Source organism: Dioscorea cayenensis, chromosome 2 (genome assembly GCF_009730915.1).
Source record: "Dioscorea cayenensis subsp. rotundata cultivar TDr96_F1 chromosome 2, TDr96_F1_v2_PseudoChromosome.rev07_lg8_w22 25.fasta, whole genome shotgun sequence".
Lineage (NCBI taxonomy): Eukaryota > Viridiplantae > Streptophyta > Magnoliopsida > Dioscoreales > Dioscoreaceae > Dioscorea > Dioscorea cayenensis.
The window spans coordinates 18130392-18148881 of record NC_052472.1 but is presented as its reverse complement, the minus strand read 5'-3'; the positions used below and the strand labels follow the sequence as shown (position 1 = coordinate 18148881).

Sequence of the window (18490 nt, the reverse complement as noted above, 5' to 3'; positions counted from 1 at the left end):
AGGATGACATCGAAGTTGAGTACGACAAAACGAAGGAGTAGCTTGAAGACGTCCTGACAAAACCTTTCATCGAGTTACGAGATAAGATAGCATGAAGGACATGAGGAAGACATAACAAGATTGAGAGGGTGAATGTTAGAATTAATCTTGTTATTGCATTTAGGACCCTATGTTATTTATATATTACGTTTAGGCATTGTTGCATTTATGCATTTAATTTTGCAGTTATGACCCTCCTTGTTTTATAAATTGCATTTGTATTTAAAATTATGTTAGGATTATGTTTAGATAAGTTTGTTAGTTTGAATCTGTTTAGTTTCTTGGTGGCTAAGTAACTTAGTTTGAATTCAGTTATCAATATCAATATAAAAGATAGAAAGGTAGGGAGTTTTGGTTGACCGCGTCAAAATTATCTCATCTTCTTTGAGTGTTCTTTGTATGTTTTTCTCTGATTTTCCTAACACTCTGTCAGGGCGGACGAGCAGAAACACCTCCCTCTTCTTTGGAGCTACTGTCCGGCAAAGGGATAGAGATATTATCTTTAGCCTTTGGACGAGCCCGACGGCATCACGGTGGAGATGGCAGTTCCACTCTACAGTTTGCAGCCATGTGCCCTGCTCCACCACAACATTTGCACGTAAGGAGATGGCGACATTCTTCCGTTTTATGAGTTGAGCGGAGACAATGAGTGCAACTCGGAGGTGATCGTGGGCGTTTATTTCCCGTTACCGGGAGAAAGCCTTGTGGTGGGGAAATGGACGTTCTCTGGTGATGTTCCCGACAAGGTCTGGCAGTTTCCCACCCTTCTGAGCTATCTGGGATGGAGTTTCCCAAGGTTTCAGGATTCAGTTTCTCCTCCAGATGGGGGATTGGAGGGCTTAGAGCTTGGGTAAAAGAGGTGCCCGACCTGACGAGATTACTCGGAGTAGGTTGACGATCTTGTTTGTGGGAACGGTAGGGACCGGAATGAGGATTTCTGGTGGGGTGCTTACTAGACCAGCCTCCCCTACTACTCGACGCTCTTTCTTTCTTGTTGCCGTCGCGAGTTTCTAAGAAGATCGTCATGAAGTGAATCGCCGCCCATCGTCGCCGTCGCCGCTCTTCAACCTAGTGGTGCTTTTCATTCTTTATTTACCAATATTTTTTGGGGTTTTGGAAAGAGTCTTGATTCATAGGCATCCATTAAATAATATTTCATAACATATATTTATTTGGGAAATTCAAAATTTGAAGGGTCACTCATGTCTTTAATTTTTTTAATTTAATATGCACTTGTTCCCATCACAAATGGCCTACAAAATTGAATGGAGTGATTTGTGTAATAAGTTTTTTATGTTTGAGTCCAGTCAACAAATCACTCCAACTTATCCGATTTTACTAACCAAACACGTCTTTAAACATGTGAAACATGGTTTCTCTTTTTTATAGTGCTTAACTTGACCCAAAATATTACCTTTGAATCAAAATAATAAATAAGTACTCCACAAATGAAAACACGCATAAGAATATGAAACAATGATTTTTTTTATAAAAAGACAAAGAACTCATTGTGTTGTATTTCATGTGATTCAAAAAAAAACAGTTTCATTATTTTTTACTGCTACAAGCAAACTTAATATTTGAAATCCACAAGCTATCTTTTTTTTTTTAAAAAAAATTGAATATCTTTTGCTTCTCTTCCATTATAACTCTTTACATATCCTAAATATGGAGTATTTGTAAACTAGTGTGTATACCAAAAAACCTTACCATCATAAGAATATTGAAGTTATAGCTAAATCAATAGAACTGGTCTAGATAAACACAAATCATGTTTGTGGTTTATAATGAAGTGGTCAAACTTAGTCCTGTTGTAGGCAGATGAGTGACATTATGGGCAGTAGAAATGAACTCGTCTAACCTCTTTCAAGCTTGTTCGTGACTGAATGAGTCTTCGGACTAAGTGAGGTTGTCAAAATAATAATAATAATAATAATAATAATAATAATAATAATAATAAGGTTAAGAGAGTAATTTTGCATGAATTAGAATGTGGAAACTTCCCCAAGGACCTCGCTGTCATTTTGCTCTTGCTTAAATCTGGTTTATATAATGCATGCATTTCTTCTATCCCATTCATACACTTCTCCATAGACATTTGTGAGAGCTTCTCTCTTTGATCTCATGGCTTGTCTCTCATTGTTTGTTTTTCTTGCTATCTTTGTTGTCTCAGCATTCCCTCCAGCTTGTTATGTCCAAGGTATAATAAGCTGCATTGAAACTGAAAGGATAGCCCTTCTCAGCATCAAAGCAGGCATTAATCATAGCGGCGACCAAAGCTTGTTCTCTTCTTGGACCGGCCATGACTGTTGCAAATGGCAAGGCGTGAGCTGCAACCATGAATCCCGGCATGTCATCAAGCTTGATCTCCGACAGCACCATTCAAGAAGAGTTTTCTTCTTGAACTCTTCTCTCATTCAGCTTCATCATTTAAAGCACTTGGATTTGAGCATGAACAACTTCGATGACTCCCCCATCCCAGGCTTCATTGGCTCTTTTGCCAACCTTGAATACCTTAATCTTTCCGATGCCGGATTCAGTGGTGCCATTCCTCATACCTTTGGAAACCTATCATGCTTGTGCTATCTTGATCTTAGCTCAAATGATAATCTACAATCCAATGACCTCCACTGGCTCTCTGGAATGAGTTCTTTGCGTCACCTTGACTTGAGTAGAGTGGACCTTTCCAAAGTGCATGGTTGGCTTCATGACATTAACAGTGTGCTCCCCTCACTACGTGTGTTGAAACTTTCTAATGCTGAACTTCAAGGTTGTGGCATTTATGCTACTACTGATCTGCCTCATCATCTCAACTTCACATCTCTTCGTGTGCTTGATCTCTCTGGGAATGATGGCCTGAAAATCACTCTGCTTCAATGGTTGTTCAATCTCACTAGCCTTGTACATCTTGATCTCTCTGCTTGTGCTCTGTGTGGCAAGTTACCAGTCACAGAATGTAACTTGAGTCGCTTGAGAGTTTTGAGCTTGTCTGGTAATCATTTTGATGGAGTGATTCCAGAGTCTTTGGGAAAACTTGGCAGCTTGGAGACACTTGATTTGTCAGAAAATGAACTCAATGGAAGAATTCCGGAATCTCTTAGCAATCTTACAAATTTAGAGTATTTCTATTTGTTTAGTAATAAGATTGGAAAGTTGCCAGAGAGCATCGGGAGGCTGCAGAAGTTGGTGAAGTTTCATTTGTCCAATAACCAAATTCAGGGATTGATGCCTGCAAGCATTTGGGACCTGAGAAACCTGCAATATTTGGATTTATCACAGAATATGATCAGTGGAGCCATTCCCGAATCCTTTGGCAATCTCACACTTTTGCAGCATTTTGATGGGGCTGTTAACAATCTCATCGGCAAATTGCCCGAAACTATAGGAAATCTTGTTCACCTTCAAGATCTAGATTTGTCTCAAAATGCAATAAGTGGAAAGTTATCAGAGAGCTTTGGAAATCTTACCCAATTGCAGTACTTGAGCATGCAGGGCAATGGCATCACGGGGGGATTACCGGAATATGTAGGAAAGCTGTCTGGCTTGTCGGTGCTTGATTTATCCAACAACAACATCAACGGAACATTGCCAAAAGGCATGGGGAACTTATGCAAGTTACTGATCTTGGATTTAACAAGCAATATGATCAGTGGAGGCATTGATGACCTTGTTGATGGATTGTCTATATGCAGCAAGGGCCTAGAAACATTGAATCTGGGAAACAATAATCTGAATGGAACAGTTCCAGAGAACATAGGCAAATTATCTAAACTGATAGAACTGAATCTCCCTTCAAATTCTTTGATGGGTGTCTTAACTGAATCTCATTTTGTTAGTCTAGTAAGCTTGGGATTTTTGGACTTGTCCTACAACTCGTTGCAATTGAATGTAAGTGAGAATTGGAAGCCTCCTTTTGATTGCTTGCTCATCAGAATGTGTTCTGTCAAAGTAGGCCCTGTTTTTCCCACTTGGATAGAAAATCAGACATATTTGAGTCACCTTTGCTTATCAGATGCTGGAATTTCAGGTAACATCCCTGCATGGTTTGGATATCTAAGTACCTCTACTAGCTATGTTCTCAATCTATCAAATAACAATTTGGAGGGGAGGCTACCAAATTCTTTGAAAAATTACAATTTCTATAGAATAGATTTGAGTTCAAACAGATTTGAAGGCCCATTACCTGAGCTTGATCTCTCCTTTTTGCTTGTTATCTATCTCAACAACAACTCATTCTCTGGGTTTATTCCTTCGTACTTTGCTAATGCTACGTATATTCAAGTTTTCTCTGTGTCTGATAATCATATCATAGGCAGTATTCCGTTGTTCTTCTGTAACCTTACTACCTTGAAATTGCTTGATATATCTAATAATAATATGTCTGGAGGACTTCCCTATTGCTGGAATTCAACATCAGCGTTGGAAATTATTAATTTATCTAACAATAATTTCATTGGTAAAATTCCTGATGGCCTTGTGTCCTTAACCAATCTCCGATCCTTACATTTGAGAAACAATGACTTCTCTGGAGATCTTCCCTTGTCCTTGAAAATTGCCAAAAAGTTGGTCACTCTTGACATTAGTGAGAACAAACTCTCAGGTAGCATACCAATATGGATAGGAGAAAACCTTTCATCTTTAGTTGCGCTCTGCTTGAGATCGAATTTATTCCATGGCATCATTCCAGAGCAATTATCAAAACTTTCCTCTCTTCAGATCCTGGACCTTGCACACAACAACCTATCAGGTTGCATTCCTCATTCATTTGGCGATTTCAAAGCCATGGTAGCCACAAACCACAATCAATGGTGGTCTTTGTTCTCTATTGTGAGTGTTGCCAAAGCTTATTTTTCTATTGACTATAATTATCGTCATAATAGCTTTGCATACTCAGAATCTCTCTTGATTAGCGCAAAGGGCCTTCAAATGGAATACTCCAAGGTTCTATCACTAGTCACAAGCATAGACTTATCGAACAATAAACTTTCCTGTGAGTTGCCTGAAGAACTGACCAAACTACATGGGTTGCACTTCTTGAATCTTTCCGGCAATCATCTCATTGGGAAAATACCAGAAAGCATCGGTGACATGAAGCAAATTTAATCATTTGATCTATCAACAAATAATTTATCTGGTACAATTCCTTCGAGCATGTCTACTTTGAACTTCTTGGGTTATTTGAATCTGTCGCACAACAATTTGTCAGGAAAAATTCCATCAAGCACTCAACTTCAGTCTTTCGATCCATCAGCCTATAATTGGAATCATGGTCTCTGTGGATCACCTCTTCAGAATTGTGCTAATGGGACACATTATTCCCAAGTCGCAAATGAGGAAGAAGGAAACGGAGATTGGACAGAGATGTTATGGCTTTACATAGGTCTTGCAATGGGATTCATAGCTGGCTTCTGGATGATCATCGGTACCATTATCATCAAGCAAACCATAAGAAATGCTTATTTCCGATCCATTGACAAAGTGCATGATTGGATATATGTGAAGATGGTTGTGTGCACTCTCGGAGGCTGAAGTCAACTTTCTCAAGAAGGAACTAAGGTTAGGCCTGAGATTTTTACTTCTCATCTATTGTAGAGATGTATTTATATAGCGTAGTATGAGCTGATTTTATGACACTCAGTATATCAAATTAATGTTATAGTACTGTTACCTTTATTAGTATCCATCGCACACACCATAAAACCATTTTTGGAGACTATAACAGTTATATTCCAAGCTTTATAAAATGATTTACTTAGTTGTGCTAGCTAATTTCCACAAGTTTTGTTTAGTTAAAGAGGGAAGGAGGAACAAGATTCCAGTAAGGGTTGTCTTTCATTTGCCTACCTATCTGAATTTCTTAATTCAATCAAAGTAAAAGAAACCATTAGTCCTAATTCATAAAATCCAATATATTTATGCTTATCACCATTGACCAATATATTTATGCTTTCATCTCTTTTGGAAATATATTTCGATTAAGATTGCTTGTGCGTATATTATATTAAAAATTTTACATGGTTCAAAAATATTTGATTGCTCATTGGGTTTGTCAAGGTTATGAATTTGTTCTCAATCTTTTCAGGTCCAAGTAACATGGCGGTGGCTCAAGTAGTGTATATCAATAAAGTGATGTCAGTGATATTATGTTGCTCTTGTTATAAGTCCTTGTTCATTCTGTATTTGAACCATGAGTTTGTTATTTGAATTATTACTGAGTTTGAAATCATAAGTGTAGAACATCATTATGTGTTGTTATTTTAAGATATAACATTTTGCTATGTTTTATGAGGATATGAAAGTTGTTTATTGATATTGGAGCATTACTTCATGTGGTTGGTATTATACTGCAAATGTGTTTTGAGTTCTTGCAATGTTAGGTAGTTCACACTCTATGGGCATGCCGTCGGTTGTCAAATACTACCTTGTTTTTATGAGTGCTCCTACTTGATGTATTTGAAAGGCATGAAAACTCTGCAAACTTGTCTAGTATAAGTAAATTGAAAATTATGAGCTATTATGAAAAGATCTATTGAATACATTAGTTTTAATTGGGCATTTGGAGATATTATATAATACACTTTTGAAGAAAAGTCCATTTTATTTGTGTAAATTAATTATTGTTGTTATATATTACGATTGAAACTATTTTATAATTAATATCTAGAGGAATGCGGCATTGATTTGAATAGGCCTTGCACACCAATGGGGTAGTTTTAAATTATCTGTGCATCATGGTTATCTCACGCTCGAGCTCATTCCTCAGTTTGGGGTGAAAGTCAAATGATCTTGCAATAATAAGAATGAGAATGATGTGAACTAGCTAATGCCCCTTTGTTGCTTTTTTTATAAAAAAATCAAGATGATCACAGTGCTTACTGATCATTACTGTATTAGTATAGTAAAAACAGAACAAGAAATCTCTTAATATATATCACATGGTCATGAACTTGCTTCCCAGAAAAATGAATCACCAAATACAAAACAAAGCACAAGCTAAGGAATAAGCTAACTAGTGTGTATACCTTGCATTTGCTCTTGGGAAAGAAAAAAAAGTACCTATTATGATGTTAAGGCCAGTTCAGCCCATGCCAGATGAGAATCTTTGTAAAGAGTAGCTGGTGAGGTCTTAATTCCATCCTCCAACATTTCAGTAATTATTTACGTGGAAGGCCTCTCTCTCAGATGCTTCAAGTTCAATGCAAAGACAAATTCTACTGCATACTACATAGTGATCATCAAGCTTGACATTTTTCAAATGAGGGTCTACTATTTAGCTCATCTTCTTTTGTTTTTTCAGACGCTCCATCGCCTGAAACAACATTGGTTATCTTCCGATGATAGTGCCAACATATTGCCTTCTTAATAATGCCACATAAAAACTGAAGATCAATAAGTAAATGAAGAACTATTTCGTCGAGTAATTAACATTTTTTTAGCAATCAATTTTTAGATGTCCATCATATATTAAAAGATTTATCACCCAACCCAATGGCCATCCTCTATCTACTGCAATATGAAGGGCCTTTCCAGCGATTAGCTCTAGTAAAAAGATTTCGAAAAGCAAATGTGTTGTCCCAATGCAAGTATGCACAAACAACAACAGCCGATCCTTTTGCTCTGGCTCTGACAACTCTCTCCCCCCGTGGCTTGCCTTCCTCAGTTCAGCTCTTCCCCCCTTACCATGGCAAGCGGGGGACAAACTCCCCAGGCTTCTTCTCCCCATCCTCCTCCGCAATCTTGGGCTCACGTCGCCTCCTCCTATTCTCGTGTACCTGATCGTTCCCCCCTTCATAACCCTCAATTGTTAGAGAAACTCAAGAATTCTTCTTCTACGTTTGTCAAACTTGATGGAGAATCCCTTTCTCGAGTTCAAATGAAATTCTAGAATGCTTTATTAGAGCAAATTCTTTGGTAAGCCCCTCCGTTTGACCAAGTGAAGAAGGCTTTGATAGACAAATGGTACATTTGTTGGTGAGCGCAACTCTCGATTTACCTAATGGTTTCATGTTGATTCGTTGTGCCTCTCACGATGCCATGAAATATCTACTCACTGAAGGCCCCTGGTCCCTTGGGGGGCTTACTCTCCAACTTCGCTCCACGGCAACCTTTTTTTGAACCTACCTTTGCTAAACTCACTACTGCTGCGATCTGGGTGCAGCTTCACAATTTACCTATTGAAATATGGGATGGTGAAATGCTTGAAACTATTCTTTGCTCATCACAGGGCAACCTCTTGAAAGTTGATAGTCTTACTGCTTCCCTATCTAGATCCAGGTTTGCTCGAGTTTGTATTGAAATCGATCTTTCCAAGCCGTTCTGTCGTGGCTTCTGGGTTGGTGATGACTCTCATTGAGTCTTTGTGGTTGTTCTTTATGAGAAATTGCATACCTTTTGTTATACTTGTGGTGTTATCGGACATGGATCCAGGTCCTGCTCTCATGTTTTAGCTGCTGGGGATGGTCGGTCATCTCCATCCCCTCAAGATTCTCGAAGGTCGGCAGTAGGATCAATCCAGACCGAGGCTACAGGTAGTGAGGGGTATGGACACGCAGTTTCCGCTGATAATCCACGGGACGATACAACTCTTGACTCGATTTTCGGTTCTTGGATGCTTGTCTCCGCCTTTGTGTGGCGTGCCCGGGGCCGGGATGGTAATTCTCGCTCTACTCCGGTCTCCGTCGGTGTGGCAACCGAGGAGAACGCTCCCCCCTGTTCCTAGTGGTGTCCCGTCTCGAGGCACAAGGATTGGCATGAAGAGTCGTGACCGTGGTGGGTCTGCTGCTCCTCGAGCCTCGCGTTTTCATTATTATAATACTGATCAAATCTCGATGGAGGACCGAGCGGTTCATCCATCTCCGCGCGTTGCGATTTACGGATCCTCGCCCCTAGAAACAATACATCGCCCCCTCGAGATAGTACCCCGCCCACTTTTTCTGACAACATCACTACTGCTTTGAATGTGGATCAAGTCCCGAATTCCTCTCCCATTCACACGCAAGCTTTATGCTCTAGCCCGCCAGTTGTCCTCGATTCCCCTGTTCGTAACCTTTCCAGCTCTTGTCTCGAGTCTCCCCCTCCCATTATCCGTTCTTCAGTCTTATCTCCTCCCTCTCTTCACTCTCTTTCTGAGAACCACCATTCCATGGCCGAGGATAACATCCTATCCGTCCTGAGTGAGGATCTCTCGGAAGGGAGCGAAATTGGTGAGGATGATGATTCTGGAGAGTCTGATGATGTCATGTCTGACGATAACGGACCGGATGATGCTATGACCCTCATGCAGTATCAAAATGAATCCCGCAGAGAAACCCTAATTCGTAAAGGGTCGCAGGTCTCTGGTTCATCCCTGAAGAAGGGAAGACTGGAAGTTGGCGAGCCTAGCTCTTAACCCTTGGCCCTTTGGTCATCTGGTCCTTTCTTTATCACTCTTATGGAAGTCCTCTTTCCTGTATTCTTTCTCATTTATGTATTTGTTTTAATGAAGGAAGCTAAAATTATTTGTTGGAATTGTAGGGGCCTTTCTTCCAAGCAGACTGTTGATCGGATCTTTTCCTTGATCAGATCTCACCACCCGTCGATCTTCTATCTGGTTGAAACTCATGCTAATGGTGCCCGCGTCGATCGCTTTTGTGGTAAATTTGCTAAAAAGTGGAATTGGGCTGCCCTCCTAGCTGACGGTCTCTCTGGTGGGATATTCATTATCTGGAAAAAGCATCTTGGTCTTGTGACTCCTATTGCGGTCTCCCGCAGGGCGTTGCACCTTGTTATTTCTCCTTCTTTTAATTCCAGTTGGATTCTTTCTGTGATTTATAATTCTAACAAATTTGTTTCTCAATGCGCCCTCTGGACCGAACTCTCCAAAATCACTGCCCTGAACTTCCCTTGGCTCATTATCGGCGATCTTAACACCATTGCTAGTCCCAGTGAACATCGTGGGGGTTCTTTTAATTATTACTCGCGCAAGGCTCATGCTTTCTCTAATTTCATTGACAGTAATAATCTTCTGGATTTGAACTTTTCTGGTTGTAGGTTCACCTGGTGCAACAATCAAGTTGGTCTTTTCAGGCGCTGGGCCAGGTTGGATCGTGGTTTGGCTAACTTAGCTTGGCTTTCTAACTTTTCTTCGGTTTTTCTTTTTCATCTTACTCGTACAATCTCTGATCATGCCCCTCTCCTTCTTTCAGTCTCTTTTATCCATCAGCGTCGTAAGTTTTTATTTCGCTTCTATAATTTTTGGTTGGATTATCTGGGTTGTCATGATGCTGTTTGGGAGGCCTGGATGGTTTCTCCTCATGATAATCCTTTACATTCCTTTACTCACCTTCTCTCTCGTACTCGGTCTAATATTTTGTTGTGGAGGGCCTCTGGTTTAACCTCGTTGGATGCTGATATGAAGGAAACCGAAGAATCTATTCGCTCCTTGGAGCTAAGGGACTCTTTGGATTCAGTGAGTATTGATCGTCTGATGGAGTGCTATAACTGGTTTTCCATTTTACAGCATCATAACTCTTTGAGGTGGGCTCAGCGTGCTCACTTGCTTTGGCTTAAGGATGGGGATCATAACACCACATTCTTTCATAATTCAGTTCGTATCCACACTCATTTTAACACTATCTCTCAGGTCTGCGACAACTCTGGTAATGTGGTATCTGAACACTCAGACATTGAGAGTATGTTCGTTAATTTTTATTCTAATTTGTGGTCTGATTCTTCTGAAATTACTTTTACTAATATCTTTAATGCCCTGCCTGATGATCTCCCTTCTCTTTCTGAGCATGAGGCTTCTGCCCTTACCCGGCGGGTTACTAAGGATGAAGTTTTTGCTTCCTTGCAAGACCTCCCCTCTGGTAAGGCTCCTGGCCCTGATGGTTTCAATGCTGAATTCTATCATTTCTCCTAGCCAGATATTGGGGATAGTCTCTTTGAGGCCATTTCCTATTTTTTTGATAACTCTGTGTTGCCACCTTCTAGGGGCAGAACCTATATCACTCTCATCCCTAAAAAGGATCATCCCAGGTTTGTCTCTGACTATCGCCCTATTTCCTTATGTAATGTCTGCTTCAAAATTGTGACTAAAATTCTTGCTAATCGGCTTAAGAGTGTCCTCCCTAAACTCATTAGTCGTAAGCAAGTTGGCTTTGTTTCGGGTAGATGCTCTTTTGATAATATCATTGCCTTACATGAGATAGTGCATACTTTGGAGAATGATAATAAGAACACCCCTAGGATGTTGACTAAAATCGATATTGAAAAAGCCTATGATTTGCTTAATTGGAGTGCAATTCTTGCCACCTTAGCTAAGATGAAGTTTCCCAACATTTGGATATCTTGGATTGACACTTGCTTAAGATCTAGTTCTTTTTCTCTTCTTATTAATGGTTCTCCTTCGAATTGGTTTTCTTCCTCCCGGGGTGTTCGCCAAGGAGATCCTATCTCTTCTTACCTGTTTATCTTAGTGTCTCAAATTCTCTCTTCTATTTTGAACAAGGCTCTTCATATGGGTTTGATTCCAAGTTTTGATGCTAATCTTTCATACAATTTTAACCACCTTATGTATGCTGACGACCTTCTTATTATTACCAGGGCTTCTCGTTTAGTTGCTAGAAACATCAATTTTTGTCTGCAGATTTATGCTCTTCTTACTGGGCAAAAGGCCAATGTTAGCAAATCTGTAATATATTTTCCTTCTTGGTTCAATTCTAGAGTGGCGAGAAGTATTTCTTCCATTCTCAACTTTCCCGTTGCTTCTTTCCCTCTAACCTATCTAGGCATTCTCATTTCTCCTAAAAGACTTAAGGCTTCTCATTTCAAACCTATGGTGGATAAAATTTCCCGTACTTGCTCCAGATGGAAGCATTCTAACCTCTTTTTAGCAGCTAAATCTACTCTTATTAATGCTTCCATTCTTGCTATTCCAGTATATTACCTCTCGGTCTTTCCTGTTTTTCAATCTGTTCTTCATGAGATATCCAAGATTGTTAGGAATTTCTTTTGGCACAAAGGTGGCAATGGAAAGGGCATCCATGCGGTTTCTTGGAGTCGGTTAATTGAGGACAAAACTGAGGGGGGGCTTGCTATCCGGAACCTTAATGTTGCTACTCACTCTCTTAAGCTAAGCATGTTTTTAGTTACCTTAACTCCACGGATTCCATCTTGGTTAATATTGTGCATCATAAATATGGGTTGATCAACTTTTGGCATGACTCTTTTCCTCGAAATTGTTCTTGGTTCTTTAAGGGCCTTTGTCACATGGCAACTGCTCTTAAACCTTTTTGTTAAATCAGGGCTATTAATCCTTCAATTACTTCTTTTCTTCATGATCCCTGGTGTTCGGAGATTCCTTTAGCTCTTAAACCTACGTTTCTTAACATGGAGCTTGATCTTATTTCTCTTACTTGCTCTGATTTATGCTGTAATGGCAGCTAGGATTTTCATCGTCTTTCTTTACTTTTTGGATCTCATGCTAGCGATATTCTTCCCAGCCTTGGCCAGATTATTTCTGACTCCACTAATGTTTGGGTTTGGGCTCATAAAACCTTTTCTGCTAAAATTGCTTCCAACGTTTATCATGTTTTAAATCGTGGTTGTTTTGCTTCCTCCCCCTGGGTGGGTTGGAAGAAAATCTGGTCTCTCAAAATTATACCTCGCGTTAAACATTTTATCTAGCTGGTATTTCATGGCAGAATTTCTACTGCTGAGTTTCTTTATGCCATTAATCTTGGTCCCAGACGAATGTGCATGTTTTGTAATCTTGATTATGAGATGTCTGAGTATATGTTCAACCATTGTAATAAATCTCAACGTATTTGGAATTTTATCTCTACTCTCATTTGTAAACACATTCAGTTCCCAGATGGTTTTTGCTCAGGTGTTTGGTTAACTCATTCTCATTACTCTGCAAAGACTAAAGCCATTATTGCCCTTGGTGCTTGGTACATTTGGAAGGCTAGATGTGATGTTGTCTTTCGCGGCATATCTCCTAACTATTTCATCATTGCTCGCAGGGCTGTTAATCAAGCTTTATGCATTAATCTTGATGGAAAACCCTCTTGCAGGAATTTTCTTCTCAACAACTTCTATAGCTTTGATGGTTCTTGTTCTCTACAGCGCGCTGGAACCAATCGTCTCAGTCTTGCAGAGGAGGATTCATTTCTTCTAGGCCTAATTTCAATATTTTCTTTGCAGGAAGGCATGTTTCCTCTGCTGAGTCCCACCTTGCTGCAGATCTTCAAACTCTTGCAATCGCTTTGCAGCTTGTAGTGGAGCATTCTACTCTAGTTCAAATTATTTTTCATTTGCAATCCCGCTGTCTTGGATCTGCTCCGAACCTCTTCTCCAATTTGTTCCTGGCATTTCGCTCGATGGATCCCACCATTAATCACCTTCTGTTAGCTGCTGGTTCTCTTCGCATTCGTGTTCTTCCCCAGTCTTGGATGGGTGTCGTCTTTAAACTCGCTGCCTTTGGAGTTAATCTTCATCAACTTTCACTCTTTCATGTTGGTCATGATCTCCCCCATTGTGTGATGAAGCTACTTGCTGATGCTGGCTTCTTTTTCTAATTTTAGTTCTTGCTTTTCTCTCCTTCTATCTGTTGTTTTTTCTTTGTTTCTTAATTTCAGTTTGCTGTCTTCTCTTCTTTTTTGTAACTTTCTCTTTTCCTTTTCTATTTCAATAAAAGCCTCTGGGGCCCTTTCAAAAAAAAAATGTGTTGCCTTGAACAACCATATGTCATCTTCCTATGGAATCCATAAACCCATTATACAGTCCACCATTGGTGACATAACCATTTATGTCTGGTTTTGAAACAATGGCTTTCCACCCCTCAAAATCAAACAACTCCATTGATACAATAGATTTCACTCATTAACAGTAGTAGACTTTATTGTATGTAGAAGACCCCAATTATGGTACTAAAATCTTCACAAGCAATGTCAAGATCCACCTGTTGAACCTCAATACTTTTCAAGAACTCTCGGTCAGTTTGAAGCATCAAAAATAAAAACCATTATGCTTCATCTTCGTTATTGCAAAATAAGTCAATAAGGTAGGAAATAAGATCATTGTGCTAACTAATTGATGTTGATATTTCATCCCTCGAACTCAATTGTTTACTTATTGGGATAATGCTAGAGCGCTTTCTTTTGCATCTTTTAATGGCAGAGCCAGGACAAGTGATCACAAAAGATGAGCATAACTACACCTGTAGTGATTTCCAAAATCAGAAGGCAATTTGGTTGATGTGGCCTTGGGTGCTTCAATGCCACATCGGAGTATTTGTAGGTTTCATTGGCTGCTCTGCTTTTCACAGAGTTACTCATAGACAGAAATGAAGGCTGTTAATCAGAGCATATTGAACAAACAAATACATAAATTGAGGAATGACAAGAAATCCTGACATAAGGCACCCTACATTGCTAAGTAAAACCTGTCTTGATGGACTCTTCATATTAAAAACAATTCCCCAGGAAGCTGAGTCTTTACAAATGATCCAGTAAAACTGAAGTTTAGTGAAAGCAAGCTTAAATATAAATTGATTTAAGACATTGTACCTTAGCAAATACTTGGAGACATGGAGGTATCTTCCCAGCAAAAAAGTTTTACGAACAATCAGCAAATCAGAAAGGACAGCTGGAAGAGATAAATATGGTACCCAAACAGATAACAATCATCCATATGTTCTAACATTATTGTGGTAGCATTTGTTTCAAAGTTCATCATGTACTATCACCAAATTTAATTATACCACCAGTCAACCCATTAGAATGAAATGAAAATCTCAGAAAAAATTTCAGTCTCACACCAGAACAAACCATTAAAAACAAGGCAACTTAATGAGGGAATTTAAATCTAAGGAGCAAATTTTTTTCTAAATTTTTGTGACACTGGTCAAATCCCCTAACCCAGAACGAATGGGCCAAAAAATTGATTCAAGCTCAAATCCAGTAATTTGAGGTTCTTCAATAAGATGATTTTTTGTGGGGCTGATCCAAGGAGTAAATTATCATTCAGAACTCTTTGCCCAACTTTGCAACTGCAAAAAAATAGAATTAGAAAGAAATGAATCAATTACATACAGCTCTTGCAAGAAATCTAATAATCCAATCTAGCTCCAGAAATCCCAAACCGCTTCAACTTGTAATCTGGTCTGAAAACCTTGCTTCTAATAATGCAAATCTTCTTCTTTCCTGTTGCATTAAATTATTGGAGATGGATGCTTGCGCAAGCATCAAATTGAGAAAGAGCTTGGGACTAAGATCAAGTAGATACCAGAGTTTATTGGGAAACTCTCTAGCTTGAGGGAGCTTGTCTTATCAACGAACAACATTAGTGGAACATTACCAAAACCTATTGGTAACTTATGCAAGTTAAGGACTTTAGATTTGACTAGCAATTTTTTAGATGGAGGAGTTGATGATCTTGTGAATGGCTTGTCCAATTGCATAGAGAGCAAGAAATCCATTAGACATGGTTAATTTGATTTCAGAGAATATGGATGGCTTAATCCAACTAAGTTTGGGAAGCAACAAATTTAATGGGACTGTTTCAGAGAGCTTGAGTGGGTTATCAAAACTGAGACTTTTGGATGCCGCAGCAAATTCATTCATTGGTACTTTAACTGAACACCATTTTGCTAATTTAACAAACTTGCTTTACATGAATCTCTCTTGTAATTCATTGCAGCTGAATGTGACCAAGGATTGGGTGCCGTCCTTTCATGCTGATACTATCCTGATGTGCTCTTACACAATAAGCTCCGAGTTTCCTACTTGGCTCAAAACTCAAACAGTTCTTGCAAGTCTTTATCCATCAAATGCAAGAATTTTTGGTAATGTCCCGACATGGTTTTGGAATTTACTATCCAATTCTTTGGCCCTTCTCAATTTACCACATAATAATTTAACTGGAATTCTACCTACTTTCCGGAATTCTGTCTTGGAGGTTATTGATCTGAGTCATAATAAATTTGAAGGTTTGATACCTGAGTGGATTTCCCCGGGTTTGAACGTCATTGATTTCAGAAACAACTCCTTATTTGGTTCTATTCCATTATCCTTTGCTTCAGCAAACCAAATTAAAGCTCTCTCTTTATCACACATAAACATATTAATGGCAGTGTTCCATTTTTTTTATGTAACCTCTCTACTTTGATAATACTTGATCTATCTAGCAATAACATGTCTGGAGAACTTCCGTATTGCTGGAATCCGTTATCATGGTTAGCGATTATTGATTTATCTAACAACAATTTCTTTGGCAGAATTCCAAATGCCATTGTGTCTCTCACCAATCTTCAATCTCTTTTTTTTTTTTGAGGGAAGAGCTCGGAGAGCTTAATTTATTGATAATAAAAAGGAAGTTTACAAAGTCTCAGGATTACAATATTAGAACAGAAATTACAACAAGAAAGAACAAACTTAAGAGAAAACAGCAGAACAGAAATAAACTGGAAAAGAATAAAAACAAACTAGAAATCAAAACCATTATCAAAAAAAGAGATCCATGAGCCATCTGGGCAAATCTCGGCCAGAGAGGAAGAGGCTGAGGGTATGGTTGTTGCTGCCGACAGAAGCAAGAGCAGATGCAGGGCCGTTCCAGCGAGCAGGAATAGCTACCAGAGTGGGGTTGCCAGCAAGTTGGAGAAGATGAGTCACAGAAGAGATGTCCTGAGCAGCTCGCCAAGCAACAGGATTGCGATCACTCTTCAAAGATTGAGGTAGATCATAGCTGCTATGAAGAATACTCCGAACGACCAGCTGCCGATCCAAAGAAGATTGAACAGCAATGCAGAGAGCTTTGAGACCAGCTTGAAGATGCGAATCCATAGAGAAAGAGCAGCAACCTACACAAGATACTCTGTAAGTATGAGAGGAAATAAAGAATCCCAACTTACCAATATTGCTGCTGTCAATCCATCTGTGGGCAAAGAAAAGAAATGATCCAGAGGAGGTGGAAAAGTTGTTGAGGAGTAGCTTCCGTCCCACAAGAGACGCATTTTCCTGCATAAAATCCTTGACATGGGCGATAGCTTTAACTGAAATGTTAGTAAAATTGGGAATGATATTGTTAAAGATGGCCTCACAACGAGCTTTCCACAGGTACCAAATACTTGTTGCGATAACAAAGATAGTATGAATTGAGTAATTGTAATCAGTGATCCAGAAACCGGCAGAAATAAGATCAGGGAAAGAAATATTAATGCCCAACTTATGATTCAACAAATTCCAAACCATCTGAGCACACCGACATTCAAGAAATAAGTGCTCAGAAGATTCACAATCGATGTGGCAAAATACACATAAAGTTATGGGGCCAATGTTGATGCTATTAAGAAAATCAGTAGTAGAGACTCTACCATGAAGCATGAGCCAAATAAAATGCATGATGCGCGGAGCAACATGGAGTTTCCAAAGCTTGTTCCAACCTGGCCACTCCAATGCCAAATCATGGTTGTGATTTAAATGATTATAAACAGCTGAAGAAATATTCAAGTTAGAGGAATGAGGCTTCCAAACCCAGAAATTGGTGTTCGCAAGATCAAAGTTGCAAATATTTGGAACTAAAGGGCCAAGGAAGTCACCAAAAGTGATATAGAGCTTATCAACATTCCACAGATCATTCACAAAAAAATCAGACAAGCAAGTATCACTGAGATCAGTATTGACATTTAAGTAGGTGGGTTTAAATGCAATAGGTATCTCAAATAACCAAGGATCAAAAAGAATAGAGGTCTGAGCAGGATTAAAAGATTTGATCCAAAGGTTATGTTTTAAATTGGAAGCTGTTCTGCAGATGCCCCGAAAGATCCAAGAGCAAATAGCAGGGATTGAATTAACCCAGAAATTTAAATGTCCATATTTATGGCTAGCAATATCGACCCAGAAAATATTATCCGAATTCAGATATTTGAAAACATTCTTAGACATAAGTGAGGACTTAGCAAAAGAAAGATTCCGGTGACCCAAGCCCCCCTCAGATTTATTATCAGTAATACTTCTCCAATTCACAGCATGGATGCCCTTTCCATTGCCCCCTTTAAACAAAAAAATCCTGAACCAGACGAGTGATTTCCTGGAGAACCGATTCATGGACAGGATAAGCAGAGAGGTAATAAATTGGGATTGAAAGGATAGAGGAGTTAATGAGAATCGATTTAGCAGCCGAAGATAGTTTACAAGTTTTCCAACGAGCACACATATTTTTGATTTTGTCAATCATCGGTTTGAAGGAAAGGACACTGAGTTTTCTGGGAGAAATAAGGATTCCCAAATAAGTCAATGGAAACTGAGCTTGAGAAAAACCAGAGATGGAGCAGATACTATGAGCCACTCTTTTATTGAACCAGGATGGGAGGTAGATTTGGGTTTTAGCAAGATTAGGACATTGCCCGGTCAAATGGGAGTAAATGGAAAAGCAAAGATTAATATTGCGAGCAGCAGAACGAGAGGCACGG

The 18490-nt window shown here is 39.2% G+C and overlaps 4 protein-coding genes across 4 annotated transcripts; 3 read left to right on the top strand and 1 right to left on the bottom strand.

The window, feature by feature from the left end:
- The first annotated feature begins 2163 nt into the window (after nucleotides 1-2163).
- On the top strand, nucleotides 2164-5142 carry LOC120273630 (receptor-like protein 34). Its single transcript, XM_039280308.1, has one exon. It carries the CDS (start codon nucleotides 2164-2166, stop codon nucleotides 5140-5142), a length of 2979 nt encoding a protein of 992 aa, XP_039136242.1.
- Nucleotides 5143-5190: 48 nt separating this feature from the next.
- Nucleotides 5191-5568, top strand: LOC120273623 (receptor-like protein EIX2). The gene has a single exon (XM_039280294.1). It carries the CDS (start codon nucleotides 5191-5193, stop codon nucleotides 5566-5568), a length of 378 nt encoding a protein of 125 aa, XP_039136228.1.
- A 3613-nt stretch (nucleotides 5569-9181) lies between these two features.
- On the top strand, nucleotides 9182-10939 carry LOC120273617. The gene is made up of 2 exons (XM_039280283.1): nucleotides 9182-9406; nucleotides 9572-10939. Exons 1-2 carry the CDS (start codon nucleotides 9182-9184, stop codon nucleotides 10937-10939), a joined length of 1593 nt encoding a protein of 530 aa, XP_039136217.1.
- Nucleotides 10940-16523: 5584 nt separating this feature from the next.
- Nucleotides 16524-18125, bottom strand: LOC120273607. Its single transcript, XM_039280270.1, has one exon. It carries the CDS (start codon nucleotides 18123-18125, stop codon nucleotides 16524-16526), a length of 1602 nt encoding a protein of 533 aa, XP_039136204.1.
- Between the last annotated feature and the right edge of the window lie 365 nt (nucleotides 18126-18490).

Coding starts and splice junctions, on each gene's coding strand:
- LOC120273623 (XM_039280294.1), top strand. CDS start 5,191: ATGTCTACTTTGAACTTCTTGGGTTATTTGAATCTGTCGCACAACAAT.
- LOC120273617 (XM_039280283.1), top strand. CDS start 9,182: ATGGCCGAGGATAACATCCTATCCGTCCTGAGTGAGGATCTCTCGGAA. Junction 9,407..9,571: donor TGAAGAAGGGAAGACTGGAA/GTTGGCGAGCCT, acceptor TCTTCCAAGCAG/ACTGTTGATCGGATCTTTTC.
- LOC120273630 (XM_039280308.1), top strand. CDS start 2,164: ATGGCTTGTCTCTCATTGTTTGTTTTTCTTGCTATCTTTGTTGTCTCA.
- LOC120273607 (XM_039280270.1), bottom strand. CDS start 18,125: ATGAATCGGTTCTCCAGGAAATCACTCGTCTGGTTCAGGATTTTTTTG.